Genomic DNA, 19,726 nt, shown 5'->3' with positions numbered 1-19,726 from the left:
TCTGCCTCAGAAAGATGTTATCAGACTGGGACTCTGACCAGTTCCCGCTTTACCAAGTAAACATCCATGCTTTCTGTAACTGGTATAAATGCTAGATGAGCTTGTAAATGCTGAGAGAAAAGTCTGGAAATGAGCAATTTTCTCGTCTTCAGTCTTTGTACTAAGTTAAACGAAGCCACTGGTGGATTTAGCTTCATATTTAGCCTACAGATACGAAAGTGGCTAACATATAAACATCTAACTCTCAGGAAGAAACATCCCAAAATGTCCAACATTTTTTGTTTGTTTTTGTTCCCTCCCGTTGCTGTATTTCCCAGAATCCACCAGTTGGAGTGTAACTGGACAGATTCGGTTGTTCGGCTGCTACACCTGCAACCAAACACCATCTTCTCCTTTACCAGAACCGGCCTGCATGCTAACAGTCCTTAAATGCTGCAGAGCCGGAGATGTGTTTTCTAGAAACGGTCTAAATGTTTCGTGAGTGCAGTTTCTCACACAAACACACAGCGAAACCCAGCAGCTCTGTTTCAGGCCGACTCCTGTCATGATGGAGGAAGCTGCAGGCAGCGATGACAGCGGTGATGAATCAGCGTTACGTGTTAGAGAACCTCGTTTTAAAAGCCATGAGAACAAAAAGGAGGCAGGTAGGAAATCAAACCAGTCCTGGGAAGAAGGCTGAGTGGTTCTCCAGTTGTAAGCTTAGGAAAAAACACATGACTTAAGTTGGAATTCCAGCTGTTTTAAACACAAATTAATGTGTAGTTGAGTTCTATAGTGAAGTCTGAGTGCAGGAGGACGACACGACAAAGAAGAACCAGCAGCCTTCCTCCCACATCTGGTTTACAGCTTAATGTCCTGCAAAAACCAATCGATTAATTCCACTTTTCACCTCATTAGCTGACATAAATCAGGAGATAATGTGCTGATGCTATGTCACCATAAATGTACATAATGTGCAGGTCTTTTCCTCCCAGCCGGTACATGTGACTTTGAAGAGGAGGTAGTTTTTGCAGGACACCTTCACAGTTCCTTTGACATCTCTTGTCAACAACAAGTCAACAACTGAGGCAGCTGTTTCAGGCTGGAATGGACTCAGCAGGGAGTCTCTCTGGTGAACTGGGGGTGTTTTCAGGCTGACTGACATGCAGAGCGTCAAGGTTTCTCAATTAGCTGCAATCAGCAGGATTACTGGGCTGTAAACAACAAACTGGGTTCAGACCAGTGGCTAGTTAGCGCTGAGCAGGAACTGTCTGAAGGATTGTCCTCAGGGTTTGGAGGGACGCGAGCAGAAACCTGAAATCCACCCCCAGTTCAGAGAGACCATGTTTCAGTCACAGCTGTGGTTTCTGTGCAAATGAGTGCGTCTCACCTCTGGGACGCCGATTTTTCTGCAGGCGTCCAGGAAGTTCTCCACATTTCTCCGACACTTGGCCATGCTGAGTTTGGGCTGCAAGCACAAGCAAACAAAGTGCATAAAAATGATCGTTTGCTAAAGATAGGATGAGTTTCAACATTGCACAAAACCCAATAAGAAGCAGTTTGTTAGGAAGCTGAGGTTCAAACTAATTCTTGTACTTTTACCGCTTTAACTCTCTGAACCCCAAAACCTGCCAATTCTATTTTTAATAAACTACCAAAATGACAACATTTATAGCAAACAGAAAGAGTCACCAGAATTTAAACTTTCTGACAGTCCTTGAACTACTCATTGGTGACGAATCATTCTGAATGAAAAAAAAAAAAGAAATCCTGATATTTTATCAAAATCACTTACTTCTACGTCTTAATTTTTAAAAACGTGGCCAAAATAAACTATTTGCATCAGATTCTTTAAAAAAAACAACAACAAAACTACAAATTCTCGGCATTCTGTCATAACCAAGAAACCAAAACAATAAACTTCAGGGACCTTACAGCTGAACTGCAGGCTGTTTTTGTGGAGCAGAGAGGAGACGAATCCAAAATGTAAGTCGTAAAATATCTTTACTACGTAGTTTTCTTCTGTTGTGTTTTTTTTTTTTTTTAAATGTTAAAAAAGAAAAAAAGGCCATGAAGCCTCAGAGAAGACTTCGTCATGGTGCCCCTTACTAGCTAAACCCTCACAACGCTCTCTGCTCGCTGACATGGAACTCTTTTCCTCCTCTGATCACTACACTGGCAAAAAAAGTGCGAGGCTCCACCTGGTGGTGCAACCAGGTACTACAGCTAACCTATCACACATTTTCTGTCACATAATCAAAGAAAGTAAATGTTTTTTTTAATGATTAATGTCATTTTAACTGTCATACTGCCCAGAGGAGCCCTCTCTCTCCCTCTAGTCATGGCTGCACTAGACTCTGTATTACAAAAAAAACACCCAGAAAACTGTTTGGCAGTGTGAGACGTACCACTGCAGGTGAGGGGACGTGGATGCTGGCGACCGACCGCGGGCGAATGTGATTGGCCAGATGGCAGAGAACGACGCCGTCCATCAGGGACGAGCCGAGGTCTTCTGGGAGGACGACCTTCAGTCTGCTCTCGATGCTCTGAGCCGCAAACGGACAGAAACACAAACGTGAGCTTGACGGCGGCTTAAAAGTTTAGTCAGTCTGCAAAACCCAAAGTAGTACATCACAATCATGTGCTAGCACACTGCTAACAGGAACTGCTAACAGTGAATACAAGTTAAATGAGGCTAATTAAACAAATAAAATGCTAAAAACAAACAGTAACTACAGCAGAAAACTAATGAATTCAGCCTCAGTGATGTTTAAAAACCTCATTTATAACGACGGAAACTCAGGGAGCAAAAAAACTATTAAAAGGCAAACATTACTCAGAGCGTTTTAAAAACAAATTAATCAACTAAAACACGAGCAGCTGCAAGTAAAATGAGGTGAAATTAAAAATCCTGGATCGTTTAAAGGATCAAAATGAGTCCAGATTTAGACTTTTGCAGGTTATTTCAGGTGCACAGAGAGTAAAACTGGATTTTTCTGCAGCACAACTCAATCATTTGAGCGTGTTTAATAAGGCCTGCTTTAAAAAAAAAACAGTAATGATGATATGTAAGGAGGTAAAAACCAATATGAGCCTCATAAATAAGTCCTTACAGGAGATCTGGAGGTTGCAGGTTGTTTTTTTTAGCAAGAAAACATTTTAGATTTTTGCCATTTTCATGCAAATGTCAGATGCTGATGTGATAAACTGCACAAAAGGAGTAAAAAAAATGAAAATTCAAGAACTCTGGATTTAAATTCAAGGAGGAGCAGTGGAGGTAATTTCAGCTGTGACTCTTACTGGCTGAAGAAATGATCCACATCTGCTTCAGAGTGGATTAAAAACCAGTGAACAGGGAAGAGAAGCTCTCACAGAGAAATAAATCCAGTCAGAAAAGAGCTTCACTTCATACCGAAATGGCTAAAAATTAGGACATAGCTCAGAAACGTGGAAGCAGTGGCTGCTTTCAACACAAACTGGGCGACGTGGTTGAAGTCTAACATCGCTGCTTGATGCCACGTCTCCAGATCTCAGAAGTTATTTTGACGAAGTGCAGACTGAGGCTGGAGGAGAGCGACAGCATTTGCCAGTAATCCGCCTCAGATGGCGTAAACAGAAAGATGCGAGCGTCTCACGTCTCTCAGCTGCTCCATGAGCTCCAGCTCCTCTCGCAGCTGCTCCATCTTCCTCCTCATCGTGAACTGAGGATCCACCGACTCCAGGCTCTTGTGGCTCCGCAGGAAAACTGCACAAATAACAAGAAGAAGAAGAAGAAGACAGCTGAGGTTAGAAAGAGACAGAAAGCACACATTTCGGATTAGCGCTCAGATTTGTGTCTCAGACGGATGTCTGACTTCTGAGAGACAAAAAGAAAAGTGGATCAACGCCGATGAATCAGCTTTGAGATCTTTCTGAAGTCAGCTCGGCTAAAAATATCTTCATTCCACATCAAAAACACGTGAACAGACTGAAATATCTGGTTTTAAATTCTACTGAAACAGCAGCCAAGCCATGATGATCACCTGTATTTCTAAAGCACCTTTCTGAAACTGGAGCTGCTGTACAAGACGTTCGACTGTACAGACCACTATAAAGTAATAAGAAGACATCAGTAAAGGCAGTGAAACCTTAAAAAGAGTAATAACAACGTGTTAGGGTTATAAACCACATAAACCCAGATTTATTAAAAAAACAAAAATCTGAAAATCTGGTTCTACAAAGAACACGTTACATAACAGTGAAATACTGTCATGTTAAAAAAAAAACTGTAAAAATGGTGAAAATAACAGCAAATATCTGTAAAATAATTTGATTTTTTTTTTGCTGATTTAAATTCAGTAAAAAGCATTTTTTAGAAAACCAGATTTTTGATGTGGATATTATTCACAGTTCTGGACTGATTTTTAATGGGTAAAGTGTAAATGACGACTTATTTTTATGTAGTTTTACTACATATCAGAATCAGAATCCTTTAATGTCATCATAAGAAAAAAGTACAACAAAACTGAGTGCGATCCCATTCAGTGCAATATCTGTTTAACAAAATAGGAAAAATAAGTACAATAGGAGTAAATTGTTAAAAAAAAAATAAAAACTAAAAAAGAAAGAAATTTCAGCTAAAAAAGGGAAAAAAAATCTCCTTTTGACTTTAGGTTTTGTAGGTTTGCAGAACTTTTAGAAGCACAAAAAAGCAACAAAAAACATATTTAAAAAAAAGAGTGAAACACAAAATGCAGATAAAAGTTTCTTTAAATCCCGTCAATCCACACGAGCAGCAACACGATGGAGGAGCTGTTTCATTTCAGTGACTTCGTGTTGCTAAAGTTTGTTTCTGAAGCCTGGAAACGAGTTTGTTTGCTTAATAATGTGAATCATGTGGGCTCCTTTGGGGTCTTTTAATGGTTTCTTGTGGGCCGAGCGTCTATAAACACACATGGACAAATAATACAAATAAAACTAATCAATCATCTGCTGCAGGGGGAAGCTCCTCTGTGATGTGGAAAGTTGGATTCAAACACTGAGATGTTTCCGCGAAGCAACTTCTGAAGGAAAATATGTTTGTATAAGTTAAGATTTTCCAATTAGGCTGCGGTGATTATGCTAATGTAGGAACTTTAAACAAGTTCATTTGACTTCAGACCCTAATTATCCAAAGCAGAGTTTTCGTTCGCGTCCAGATCCGTAATTAAAAGCTTCTTGACAGAAAGTTTCTCGAATACAAACAAAGAATTCAGATTCATTCCTTCAACAGCAGATGTGGTGAGCACATGCTGTTCAGCGAGCAGCAGAACAACAAAGTTCACGCAGAAGAAGAGAAAAACAGCCGATCTGACATTAAAGATGCACAAATCTGACATGAGAGCGACTCCGACCAGCAGCCGGAGGTCAGAGCGCCTCGTAGAAACCTGCAGACAAACCGGCTGACTGATAAAGAATCTGTCTGCTGTTCTTTGTGGGTTTTCCAGGACTGAAATACAAATCAAGAACTTCCCAGGATGTCTTATGTGCTGCACTGTTTCTCCAAAGCTACTGTCCTTCGATTATAGAAAAAAACAAGCGATGTAAAATGTGAATTAGTGGATTTTGTCACCTTTTGACGGAGCTTCATCGGCTGTTTTCTGTTTTAAAGCTTCCAGCAAGAAAATAAACAAGAATATTCTCCAGAATGTGTTTAAAGCAACTAACGATTACTTTCATGTTGGATTAATTGTTTAGTTTATGTTCAAAAGATTTCAGTAAGTGGTGAGCTGCAAAAAATATTCAATTATTTAGATGATTGATTATTCAGTTTGTGGGATTTTGTAAAGAAAAAAGTCTAAATTGTTTGATTCTAACTTCTTAAATGTGAATATTTTCTGTTTTTTTTTCCTCCTCTGGGACAATAATCTGAATATCTTTGGGTTGTGGATGAAACAAGACCTTGAGGACGTCATCTTGGGCATATTTTTCACTATTTTCATACATTTTATAGGTCAAACATCCAGAAAACAATCCATAAAATAACCAACAGACAATTACAACAGCAGTTAGGTGCAGCCTTACTAAGATGAAGAAGACGCCTTTTTGTTTTATTCGACTAAAGTTCTACAAAAACAAAGTATTGAGAACCTAAAATCATCAAAGATGATTATAATCAGTGATCAAAACTGAAACTAAGAGTTGCAGCTCTAAAAATAATCATTTTTTTCTTTTTTCATTTATTTAGTTGTAAACGATTTTGATGGTAAATTAACCAATTTGAGGGATTTTTTTTATGGCAAAACAGTCTCAATTGTTTGATTCTAGCTTCTCTAACGTGAACATTTCCTGGTTTCTTTCCTCCTCTGTGACTTTAAACAACTGAAGGAGATTTTTCTGACCAAATACGGACGAAACAGCTAATTGGTTAATTAAATAAAACACCCAACAGCTTATTCGACGATGAAAGCAGCCGTTAGTTGCAGCCCCGTTGCATTAAGTGACTAAAAATCCCACAAAAACAAACATTCAACCTCAAATATTTGGCTTTTGTTGCTTAAAATATGACTAAAATGAAAAAGCGACGACCAAAACTGAAGCTACTAACTCCAGCTCTAAGTACTTCCCCTCTCCTGCAGACCAATCGGAGCAGGAACGTTATAGAAACCGGCTCTGATGATAAGAAATGCAGATGCTCGTCCTTCCAGTGTGGGAGGATGAAGTGTGAAACATGCTTTGGCCTTTTTCACGCACCACGAACCACAACACAAACCCACACACATGCAGCGCGCTGCTGAAGGCTGAATCATTCACCTCGTCGCTGAGCTATTTTCTACACGCATAAATCTGCCTTTTATAGCCCAGTGAAGCCGGACGCGGTTCTGCCGAGCGGCCACCGGGGGGAGCTACAGAGTCTCTGCTGCAGGATGCTTCCAGCAGCTTAACCTGCATCTTAACGGCGTGTTTGTTCTCCTGCTGACAGAACTCAGTGTCCTGGAACTGAACAGAGCTCCTCACTAAACCCACACACTGGTGGCAGAACCACATTATGAGCTGATTAACTGAAAACTGATCATTCAAAAGGCTGTAAAGAGACAAACTGGCCACAACGAGACACTAAATGGCTGCAAAACTACGTAAAAGACACAATAAATGACCACAGTGTGAGCGTCCAGGAGTCCGTTGTCTCATTATCTGTCCATTAATGAACAACTTAGACCAACATGCCGGAAGTTTTTAGACATTTTTTGGACACATGAGGTTCCTGAATAAACTCACGGACGGTTACTGGACCATAGTTCTAAACTCCTGAGTCCCAGTTTGAAGGCACTGACTCAAAGGTCCCATTTTGTTCCATTTTTCAGCAGATTAATCTTACAACTCAGGTTTTCAGTTCAACATACTACAAACATGGTTCATTTTACCTCGACTGTATGGTCTTAAGGTTCTTCTAAATGGACCATGCTGCTCAGAAAACCAACGAGCTGCTGCTGTCAACGCCCCCTTCAGGAAGAAAACTCTCTCTGTTTTTTAGTTTTGCAGCTCAAAATACTGTAACGATGGTTTATTTCATCATGACTGTATAACTCCTGGTTTTAGGACTCTTCGAAATGGACTGCTTTGCTCCGAAAACCACAAAACAGACCCCCCTTTTGGACACCACGGATGCTTAGTTGTTGCTCTTTCGTCCATTTGGATTCCGTTTTCAAGATTTGCACGTGCACAGTAGATCGTCGTCTACGTATGTCACACATGCATGTTACTGCCCCGTAGTCGAGGTGCAGAAACATCGCTGTGCTCGACAACCAAAAACAGCTTTTAGGAAATGTTCAGGTCGACCTTCTGTCAGAGAAGCAGCTCTGAGTTGATGTGTTGACCAGCGTAGACCAACACCTAAAGTTTGGATGGACTAGTTGGAGTTTAATCATGACACAAAGATGGAGGAGAGAGTTCATGTTTAGGTACGATCGTCACGAAGGCGCCTCGGTTTTTCAAAAGAAGCAAGAACTCAGAAGAACATTAATAATGTTTGGGGACGTTCAGAAGAAATAAAGGATCCGTCAGCAGTTTGATACACAAGTTTTTATGAGCTTCTATGAAATGAGTTCTTCTGTAGCTCCGTGTTGTTGCGTTGACCAACGTAGACCAACAACATGCCCAAAGTTTAGATGTTTTATACAAGGAAACTCTTTACCAAACTCATGGGTCAGTTACTGAACTGGTCTAATGTGAACTGGATTTTAATTTTGACGAAAAGATGGAGGAAAGAGTTCAGGTTCAGGTAAGACGAGAGTCATAAAAGTCTCTCCATTGTCGAAACCCCAATTTTAAACAAATCCCCATTTAGTTCTTCCACTAAAGTTTGGGAACCTTCAGAGGAAATAAAAGATCCTTGAGCAGTTGTAATCGAAGACGGCTTTGTGAAATGTTCTAGTAGATGTTCTATCAGAGGAGTTCTTCTGCAGCTCTGGGGTGTTGCATCGAAGCACAATGAACAAAAAAAACCCAAACTTGTCAGCGACGTCTTTAGAATTCTGCGAAATGTGTTGCAGTAAGTAAGTCAAACAAAAACATCCAGAAAGTTCTTAAACCTTCACTTAAACCTGAACTTGATTCGGACCTCAGGTGGGATCGCAGGTGGAAGAACGGAGGTCCTCCGAAGGTTCTTGGTCTTTGGGGGATAAGTTCTTGCAGAGGGAACGTTGTCAGACTGGCGGAGACAACAGAACAGTAATGAGCTGTTTGTCTGCCTCTCAGGATAATCCTGACTGGCGTGTCGTCTCAGTGGGAGACGGAGGCAGAAAGAGGGGAGATAACGAAGGGCAAATAGCTTCATCTCTTCAGCTTTATCTTCTGGGCCGAGTCGCTTTACAACCTGCCTCCCGTCTTCGTCTTCCGCCTCCTCTCGACGAACGTCTCGCTGCCATCTGGACCGTCTTCCTGTGACGACTTATTAACAGGCTTCAGGGGGAAGTTCTTGCTTGTTTTCCACCAATGCTCTGCTCAAGAAGTCGTTCACACCGAAGGCTGGAGGATAAATCGCTCAGCAGGTGGGGAAGGAAAAGCCGTCTCTGGTGTGCAGAGGTTGGATTAACAAGCGTCAGATGAATAAACTGCGATAACTGGAGGATTAAGCGAGCCGGGCTCATTAGCATGTGTTTAATTAAATGTGAAACCAGAGCAATTAATGCAAAATGTGCAGAGATTAGGGCAGTTTAAAGAACTTGACGTTTGCAGTCAACAAACATTCTCTCTGCTGGTTATTTACTTCCACTGCTGCCTGTTTGAACCAGTTTCCGGTTCGGTGTTATCATTTGTTATCTTCACACTAACCGACGTCGGCAGCACTACGCTGTTGCTGCAGAACCGTCTATTAACAGGCTGCCACCGCGTTTATTTATTTGTCGGACTTCTCTTTGGTTTCTCACTCGTCCCAGTTTGCTGCATGCAGGGGAGGAAGTGCAAGTTGTTGGAAATAAATTAGAGATCCACTCCGTTTAAGTGTTTTTTTTCAGTAAGAGCGTTTCTTATTTACATAATGCTAAAAAAAAAACACCAGTGTGACGACATTCTGGTCATCAAGAGTTAAGACAATTTAAATCACAATGAAGGAGGGGCCAGAAAAACACTAACCAATGCTTATATAGATATATATACATTTATAGTTTTTATTTAGATTTGTAAACATTAAAGTCTATTTTTCCCGCTACACATTCTTCATTCCTGCTATCCGGCTCCATCCCACCCTCAGCCCAACCAGTCGAGGCTGATGTCTGTCGTCTCTGAACCTGGTTCTGCCGGAGTTTTTTAATTTTTTAATTTTTGTTCACTCTCACTGTGCTGCTCAAAAATTTAAAAAAAAAATCTGGACCCCACTCGTACAACGTTTTTCCAAGTGCGCACAGATTTTACCATTTGGAAAAAGTTCTAAATATTATAGTTATTTTACTATTTGTACCTTTAATTTACCTCCATACTTGCCTTCTTAAATTTTTTGTTTTTATCATGTGACTGATGAGCAGCTTCACAGTCGCACCAAATTTCTAGTTTTATACAGAATCTTGTAAGTCCGGCTCTTTATTTTTTATGTGAGACATTAAATATTACAATTTATTTAAATCTATTTTTGGGGCTTTTTGACTTTATTTAGAGCAGTAGAGATAGAAAGAAAGGGGGGAGAAGAATGGGGAGAGACCGGCAGCATACGGTCGTGAGCGGGAGTCGAACCCACGAGAACTACATCCTCTGTTCACGGGTCGCCTGTTCGACTAGGTGAGCTGTAGGGGCGCTCTGAATATCACGATTTTAAGCTTAGATTTGGTTAAATTTCTACGCAACAGGGAATCATGGGCGTGGATTTGAAGGCACGTGGGAAAGCTGAAGTCACTTTTGCTTTTGCTCACTATTCATTTTACAGCACATCTCCTGCTCCATCCTCACCCCGACCAGTCGAGGCGGATGTCTGCCCTCCCTGAGCCTGGTTCGTTTCCTTCTCATTGTGCTGCTACTGTCTGGTTCCTCTTGTAATGTCTCAGTGAGCTGGACTGATACTGATAACTTCTTGCATTTTTGCACTATTTACACCGTATGTTGCAAATATTTGATCACCTCCTTCTAACTCTTTAATGCGGTCTAATACCTGCGTGGATAGACTTTGTGCCTGAATGCTTTATGCTCAGGGGTAGATGTGGGGTAATTTCCTGCAGAGGATCAATAAACTATCTGTCTATGTATCAGTCGCTGCAGCAGCTTCTGGCAGCCAAACCGTCTGGGCTGAGGAAGTGTCTCTCCCGGCTGGGCGTGTTCAGACCAGCGTTGGTCGACGCACGGCTTTAATGACCCTCAACTGAATAATGGATGCAGGAAGAACGCTGACATTTCCTCTTAGTATCAAACTACAAACTGCACCGATGTTGTTGTTCGCTAACCTCACGAGCAAACAGCAAGGCCAGAATCACACATATCACTTAAGTTTCCTTCTGCAGCTGCTGAGAATGAGCGAGAACCTGCTTTTCAGGTATAAATATAACAACACAGACCGATGAGTTCATCGTTATCTTTTTCCAGTGAAACCCAACATCCCTGCTTTGTGCCACAACCTCCATCACCTCCATCCCGCCTGCACAGCAACAGCTGGCAGATAACGTCTCTGATCCCGGAGCCGATCTGGCTGAAAGTGAAACTGTGTGAGAGAAACGGTGTTTGTTTCGACCCTGAGATCTACGAGATACGAGCTTCAGCGTGAATCTGCAGACAGAGCAAAATGCTGCCACCGCTCGGGTCGCGGGTTTAATTTCCTCTCAGCGGCCTGTCGCGGCGGCGTTCTGCACAAATATTCAGCTCTAGATTTAACATTAGTTCTTCTTCTTCTATTTGTTTTTAGGTCCGTTGACCATCTGGACTCCGAGCAGCTTCTGGGTGTTCTGTTGTTGTCCTGCACCTCGATGGAAACAGAACAACCACGACTAGAAGTAGAGGGAAGTCTGTGCAGTGTAATAAAGTCGTAACGCCATAAATCCTAAAAAAGAAACTTCTTTGATTATTTATTTTACAAAAAATGATAAAATCCTGAACTCAACTTTTAGAATATTTTTCCAGGTGCCCGCAGATGTGAATAACACTGAAGAAAATATGCTTCTACATACTATAGATATTTTATTATTTGCATTTTTATTTTGTCCGCATAATTGTTGGATTATTATTTTTTTGAATCACTTTTTTTTCGCAGGTAAGTTACACCAAGGAATGTAGATTTTTTTTACAATTTTTTTAACTGAATCTTGTAAGCTGTATATTTTTGTCAATGTTATATATGAAACATGTAGAATAAAGTAAATAAATCCATATTACAATTTAAACTTTGACTTGGTTAAGTTTTAAACTTAACAGCGTATCCTGGATGTGTAGTTGAAGGAACGTTGTGAAGTCAAAAACTTTACGATTCTGTCTGTTTTTACACTTTCTGTTTATATAATGGAGTATTTTTGGCGATTTTTTAAATATAACATCAGTTTCAGAGGGTTAATATATCTCCTGTCAGCAAATTAAAGGTTTTGCACTAACTTAATTCCAGCAGCAGCTTTGGGAACAACATTCACTGTAACACGTTTGTTGTCAGACACTGTGTAGGTTTGTCGTTTGGCTGCATTACAGCGGAGTTATAGTGTGTTTCTGAATGTTTTAAAAGTGTTTATGAGCTTTAAAACGCTCCTCTGAAGCGCTCTAGACCAGCCTAAAACACACTAATACGAGACTTTACGCACAAAAAAACCCGAGTAGTCACATGCCTGAAAACACAAAACAGTGAAGGGCCGATCACACACGGCGCTCGCAGGGTGACGATTGGCTGCTAACGAGGTCAGGAGAAGTGATGATGGCGGCGTGATGTCACTCTCCCCGAGGCCTGAACCCATTACAGACCATTAGTCATAATCGTATCACACATAAGCTGCTCGCGTACAGTAGAAACACCACCGAGGGGGAGAGTTTCTGTAGAACAGGAAAAAAAACTGTTTCTCCCACTGCAGCGGTGAAATCCCCTCAGGCTGATGTGAAGCGATTTACGAGGGAAAACTCTGAACTTTACAGCAGCAGCAGCTCAAACACTCGTGTGTCTGATCAGCAAGAGGGCAAAAGGTAAAAAAATCAGTGCCTGAGATTAAAAAAACTAAGTTTACAGCCACATTATGAGGCCGAAGTGTTCAGGACGAAGCAGAAAAGTTACGGACAACAACCTACAACAACATGATATAAACCTCAAGCTAACGTTAGCACACAGTTAGCTGAGCTGGAAGTCAAGCTCTATTACAAGTTCCCCCCCTTTTTTTTTTCTTAAGGCGGGTTCACAACCTGTTTTTCATCACGAAAACAAAACCAAAACTAAATAATAAGTAATATATGAAGACAGGAACTGTGCTGCACTGATCAAGACGGATAAATAAACTCATGAATCGCAGGTTTTTAGCTGCAGCATCTGTAGACTCACACAAGCAGCTGTGGCCAAGAAGTGCTTAGATGGTATAAAAAGCAAATATGAGGCTAAAATGTCGCTAAAACTAAAATCTGAAAAGAAAAAGAAAAAAGAAAGAAGCTAAATTAATGCCGTTTTTAGGATCTAGTAGAACGTTTACATGCTTAGATGTTTAAAAACACAATATTTTCCTCACACTGTACATCACTTTACTTCCTGTCTCTTTAAGGCCACGCCTCCTAAAAAAGCCCGCTCTGTTCTGATTGGTCAGCTGGACCGAAGGAGTTCAGGTAACGTTTGTACCGTAAAACCCAAGATGTTTGAGGCGGACACCGTTCGAGCAGAAGCAGCTTCAGTGAGCAAATAATTTAAATAACTTTGTCCAAGGGTCAAGCTAGCAGCTGAAGTTATGCAAATGAGTTACGTGATGATGTCGATAAGTGACAGAAGAAAAGCCGCGACTTCAAACGAGGTGTTTCAGGCTAGGAAAGGGCAGTGGTTTGTATGGGAGAGAAATTGTGTTTGTGACAGATAAAGGCCTTGAATAACTCCTGCTGGTGTGGACTTTTGGATCTTCTAAGTTTGCAGAGAAGCTTTAACTCAGCAAAGGAAACATGGGCTCTTTAACGCCTCCATAGATGCTCGTCTACCTGCAGCAGACATAACGGTTTACATGCTAAATGTTCCAGCTTTGAGAAGCTAATCTAAGGCTGTTTGAACCAATCAGGACCCAGATTTTTAATTGGAGTTCAATGCAGTCAACAAACAGTGACTGGATGTTGAAAGAAAGCAGAAAATGAAACCAAAAAAGGTCAAACGTGTGATAAAAAACAAAAGTTAAAACGTCGGAGCGAAGCGGTTTTACAAGTGAAAGTGAAGCGAGCCAGTCCGAGCGAGGTTTGTTAACATTCACAAGTCATTACAGTCGCTGTGTGAACAGCTCGCTGCAACATATTACAGCCTTTTATGGAGCAACCGAGGGAAACACAACTCGCCTCGATGACTCCAGATGACATAATGCATTCCCTCGCTGCTTAACCCAGCTTTAACCATCAAAAGCCAGCGAGTCGCCCCAAACCTAAAGCCTCAAACTGCCTGTTAAACTTCAGTTTCCAAGTCAGAAGCAGACCCAAAACGCCTCACGAGCGCAGACACGCAACGCAACGGCTGTGATCCATCTAAAAAGCTTGGACTCCGCTGCAGAGGAAGTGGGATACTCCTTCAGGGACCATTATCTAACACTTAAAATATAGCAGCTAAAAATAGACACACACACACACACACACACAAACAGACAAAAGCCAGACTCATTCATAGTGCAGATGTTACACACAACTGGATCAGACTCTCCTAATATGGCCTGCGATGTCTCCGGCTGTCTGACGACGAGATTTAAGGCGTTCTTAATGCGCAACACATGCGGCGCGTCGCAATAAAAATCAATGATTTCTGACACGAAATAGGAAAACAGAAGTGAGAACAAACGATTTTAGGACTCGAAAACAAGCAAAAAAGTTCACCAAAGTAGGCAAATTAAAACTGGATCTGTTGTGTTTGAAGCACAAAAACCCCAGAAGATTAAACGTTCGCTGATAGAAAAGAAGCGTCATCACATGTATAGAATTTGCTAAATAAAGACTCCAACAGAAGGTCGTCTGGTCTCCGAGTATCGACTCTAAACCACCTCTCAGGAGGGACAACAAGGACCAAGACGGAGCAGCAGATTCACAGCAGACGAGCCTTTTAACCCGTGAAACTGGCACCGATGTCTCCAGGAATTGCCGTCTTCGAAGTACAACACGGCCTCCTGGAAAGTGTCACGACTCTCATCGGGTAGAATTCAGATTTTAAGCTCGACGAGGGCTCAACAAATACGCGGATTCTTCTTGAAACTGCAAATTTGAACGAAGTGTGACGTCAACAGGCGCCTTTCCCTGCAGCAACAAACTATTTACCGGATGAAACTCCATTTCTACGAGCATGTAGGGAGCAACGGAGGCTAGCATGTTGGTCGGTAGGTTCAACCAATCAGCAGGTGTCTCTCTTCTAACCTGCTACGTCACCATGGCAACGGATGCTGCAGAAGCGTCTCCCTTCAACCAGACTGATGATTCGGATTCTCAGCTGAGGGAAAACGTTTTTATCTGTAACAAACCTGTTGATCTGTTCGTTACTGAGACCCCCCGAGTGAAGCCGTGCAGTTACAGCATCGCACACTGGAAGCATCGTGTTGCCATGGGAACCAGACATGTATTCAGCTGGCGATGCAGAAATCACATAACTGCCGGGTGTCAGCTGAGAGAACACTGATTATTCTACTGGTGTTTGCTACAGAGAATATTCAATTCATTATGTTTGGCCTACAATTAGATTAATATCCTGCATTATGGGACAGTGTCAGAGCTAAATGCACTCCAATACAGCATCTTGTTCACATAAATGTAGTTTAAAGTGATCTACGGTGGAGGAAGAACCTTTCCCCGCTAAAGAGGTTCTACAAAGACTGTTCTTGCCTTAAAATAGCCGGCAAGTTCCTGCAGTGGAAAATGGCTTAATGACACCACAGTGGACCAAACCTACAGAGAGACGCGCTCCACCCTCTTGGTTTGCATCTCGGTGCAGAAGGATTCGTCAGACAACGAGCCTGAACGCACCTGAAGACCAAAGAGTGGACATTTATGGAGACACCCGAAGACCAAGAACGTTCCTGACATGACTAGAAGCTCTCTGGGACACTGTCACGTCGTGTTTTGTGGATCATCAGCTGCAAAACCGGACATCAAAACGCTAGAAATCCTTGATTTTATGGACATTGATGAAGGAGAATCTTGTGTTAAATTCAAGATAAAAGCAGAACACAAGCATCTCTGCTCGTCGTCTCAGGTTGCATTCATATTTTACAATCCTAACAGCTTGTTTTATGCATTCATGCCAAAGAATATAAAGTTCAGACGAGCCCTGCATTCACTCCTTTTCGGGATCTTTACACGCTCACTTTATCGCACATTTGGGTGAGTTTCAACATGTGCACGGATCCTCGTTCCACCACAGCCACCGCACACAGCTGGAGATGAAAGCAGCGTGTGGCCGAGACGCTCTTTGATCAGCGTCTGCTGCTGCTGCTGCTGCACAAAAACTCACACAGACGCACACGGCTAATGTAAAACACCCCGACATGTGGTCGCAGGCAGAGACAACACACACAGTGGCAGCGCAAGGAGAAAGCTGCCCGTGAATTTCAAAATAAAAGCGGGTTACTGTGTTGCTGTGCTGCTTCCCACCAGCAGGGGGAGCTGCTGAGTCACACGACCAGGTAAAAAAAAAAAGGTGACGCTTGCAAAATCATTCATGCAACAAACTGTCTCAGCTCTTGTTTAGCACAAAGACATGAGGGTGGTGTGAAAAACAAATCTCAAATTACTTATTTAACCCGCCGTCGAAGCTGGACGTCAAAGAAACAAACATTTCTAAGACTTTTTGACATCAAATATGACCTAATTGAACATGTTTAACTATTAAACTGAAAACAGGAAGGTAGAAAACTGGCATAAAAGAAAATTAACTGCAATTATTTGCTTCTACATCATATTTCCAGCTGTAAATAATAATGCTTCCTGATAATATGAGTGAAATTGATGTGATGTGGACCCAACTAATAACTAATAATAATGAAAAGTCGTCCAGAAAATAAAGAAAAAAACATTTTTCAAACAAACATGCTGAACATTTGCTTGTTTGGCTACAAAATAATCACATTTTTGTCACATATGATGCTAAATAAGTTGGTGACTGTGAGTGTTTTCATTATTTATTAATCTGCTAATTATTTTCCCAAATAACTGATTAGTTGTTTGGTCTGTAGAGTGTCAGAAAAAGTTTGATTGATGTTTGACGAATGTCTCGTTTTGTCCACAAGCCAAAGATGTTCAGTTTAGTGCCAGCGAGGAGGAAAGAAACCAGAAAATATTCACATTCAGGAAGCTGCAATCGAAGAAAATCCACTTCAGGAATTACTCAAACCAATTAATAGATCATCTAAATAGTTGGTGATTGATTTAATAATTGACAACTAATCGATTAATCGTTCCAGACAGTATTGACACCTTTTATTTTCTTACCATCTTCTGAGGCTTATTAAAACAGTGGATGGTTAATTTAATATTTGGTAATTACCTCATTAATCGTTGCAGCTCTGCAACAGAAAACATTTAAGACTACAAGAAATTAACTTTAAGACTCTTTAACAGCTTATAAGGCTGAAAATATTCACATTTAAACAGCTGCAGTCAGAGAAAATTCCACTTTTTATCCCTGAAAAATGACTCAAACCAGTCGCTGATTAATCTAATAGTTCATAAATAATCGATTAATCGTTGCAGCTCCACTACGGACACTCTGGACACCTTCTGAGGCTCATGAGAGAACAGCTACAGATAAAAACCTCAGACTTTCTCTGCTCTGGGGGAGAAAACAAAGTCCTGCAGCAGAAGCCTCCAGATGTTCGGCATCTGGCCGGTTAGCGGGCGAAGGTTGGACCTACCGCGGCTGTGCATGCCTCCGTCGTCGCGGCTACGAGCTGTGTCTCTATGGAGGGGCGAGGCCTGTGGGAGGAGGGAGGGGTCGAGACAGGAAGGAGGGGGCGAGCAGGGCAGCGAGGGCGGGGCTACAACCAGGAAGTGGTCAGAGACGCAGGAAGTGAGGGGGGGGTGGGCGTGGAGGGTTGGTGAAGGTGGAGGAAGTGTGGAGGCACCAAGTACAGCAAGGCAGAGTTCATTCCACGGAAACAAAACAACCCCCGAAAGAACACCAAAAAAAAAACACCAGGAGAACGTTCCGGAAGGAGATCGGTAGGCAGAGAATCAATGAAGCAGGTATTGATTCCAAACAGACAGCAGGCACGTCGGATGTGTTTGTGATTTTAACGTCATGCGGGAGGAATGGAAGAAAAACAAAGAGTCGGAAAAGTAAATCAGAAAAAAACAAAATAGAGGTGAAAAGGAGGAAGACGACGACACAAACACAAAACAGCACAAAACAAAAAATAAAGATTAGTGGCATTTCACAGTACAGATCAACCTGACATGCTGTTAGCATCATGTTAGCTCCATCAGCGGTTAGCAACACACTGGCAACGGTTAGCAAAAAATAAAAAAACAAAAATAAAAATAAAAAAGCCGAATGGTTGCCAACTGTACAAAAAAGCATGAAGTTTGCTACGATTCTACGACCAAAGCAGACAAGCAGAGACCATGACGCTGTCGGACACGACTGCTGCTTCCTTTGACTGTAATTATTAAATTAACAGATTCAAAACGAACCGCACGATGTCATCAGCGAAAAAATAGATGTTCAATGTTTGTGAATTTGGGGGGAAACTATTTGTTCGCCTCCTTTCGAAATCTAAATCGTTCCCTTTGTGTCTGTGAGACACTGAAGACTTGAGTTTGACGGCGATGAGCTGGAAGTGGTTAGCCTAGCTTAGCATGAAGGAGCTCTGCAACATTTAGGACCGTAGGAAATCAAATTTAAGGCTCTTTAGTGCTTTCAAAGTCTCAGACAGCTCTCGAAGATTAGTCGCAGGAACTGGACTCGCTTGAGTTCCTTGAAGACGTTTCATCCAAGAGGCTTCATCGGTTCTGACTGACTAGTTGGGAGATCCACATACTTATTCACACCGAGCCACAAAAGACCCTAACGAACCCCATTGTGGCAGGAGTTCTAACGACTCGCATAACGAGGGGGAGGAGCAACAAACCGCCAATTGAAACCAAAATCAGGTGATAATGACTCCTTTAGGATAGAAGTGTCTGGATCTCCCAACTAGTCAGTCAGAGCTGATGAAGCCTCTTGGATGAAACGTCTTCAAGGAACTCAAGCAAGTCCAGCTGCTACGACTAAATAACCATGATCTGGAGGACTGAGAATCTTCACAGACATCAGAGAGCAGTTAAATCTGATTTGTGGATTTAATTAGCATCAGATTCAAAAGTGTTTTGAGTAATTTTTTTTCAATCCAACTGTATAAATGACATTTTCAGGCCCTTCAGAACTCTGAACCACGTCTGAATTTCTTATTTCAATTGAAAAAAACAAACTTGGTGACACAAAGTTTCTCACCGAATAAATATCTGATTTTGCTCATTTTGCGTTTGCTAATTGAACCTTCGTTGGTTGAAATAAACACTGCAGACTTTGCATCGTTCATAGTTTCAGTGACATCCTGCAGCATCAAGGAAAATATTTGAGAAATATCCACGTTTTTAACAAGACTTGGGTCAGTTCATTGTTTTTTCTCCGTCATGTTTGACCCACCAGAACATAAAACACAATCCCTGTATCAACCCGTAGACGTGGGGGTCCCGGTACCCGACCAACCCTCCCGATCAACTCACCTGAGCGGGGCTTCAGTCCGAACGGCGGGCTGGAGAAGGACGGCGGGCCGCTGCCTGGAGACCTGTCATCTCGCTGCAGCGACAGAAAGGAAGCAAACATGGTCAGTTGTTGTTCTGTTTGTTGTTGTTTTTAAAACAGATGCTGGAGATTCTCTGTCCCGAGCTTTTACGTCAAGACACACAGACGTATGAAACGACGCCACAGAGATTCACACGGAAACACCAAGCTGTGCGTTTAGTTTGGAACTCGGGTTCAGAGGAAGACGCTGCACCGCCTCGTCCGTCATTCAGCTAACTGTCATCCAGCAGACACACAGATAGGCCATCCACAGCCAGAGAGACGCTTCGACACTTCAGAGAGCTGCAGCTGGACAGAATCTGAAGTGGTGCAGATACCAGACTGTGTCGTCAGCTCCTGCAGACGTTC

General features: G+C 42.0%; 1 protein-coding gene across 1 annotated transcript in view; it reads right to left on the bottom strand.

The window, feature by feature from the left end:
* Nucleotides 1-19,726, bottom strand: part of lrch1 (leucine-rich repeats and calponin homology (CH) domain containing 1) — a 127,076-nt gene that overhangs the window by 12,197 nt on the left and 95,153 nt on the right. The window contains 4 exon segments of the mRNA XM_008301352.1: nt 1,370-1,447; nt 2,388-2,525; nt 3,615-3,724; nt 19,300-19,372. Of these exon segments, the coding sequence (XP_008299574.1) occupies nt 1,370-1,447; nt 2,388-2,525; nt 3,615-3,724; nt 19,300-19,372 (399 nt within the window).

This window comes from Stegastes partitus, unplaced genomic scaffold, assembly GCF_000690725.1.
Source record: "Stegastes partitus isolate 25-593 unplaced genomic scaffold, Stegastes_partitus-1.0.2 Scaffold1664, whole genome shotgun sequence".
Taxonomy (NCBI): Eukaryota; Metazoa; Chordata; class Actinopteri; family Pomacentridae; genus Stegastes; species Stegastes partitus.
The sequence above is the reverse complement of the archived record's forward strand: the minus strand, read 5'-3'. Positions and strand labels throughout refer to the sequence as shown.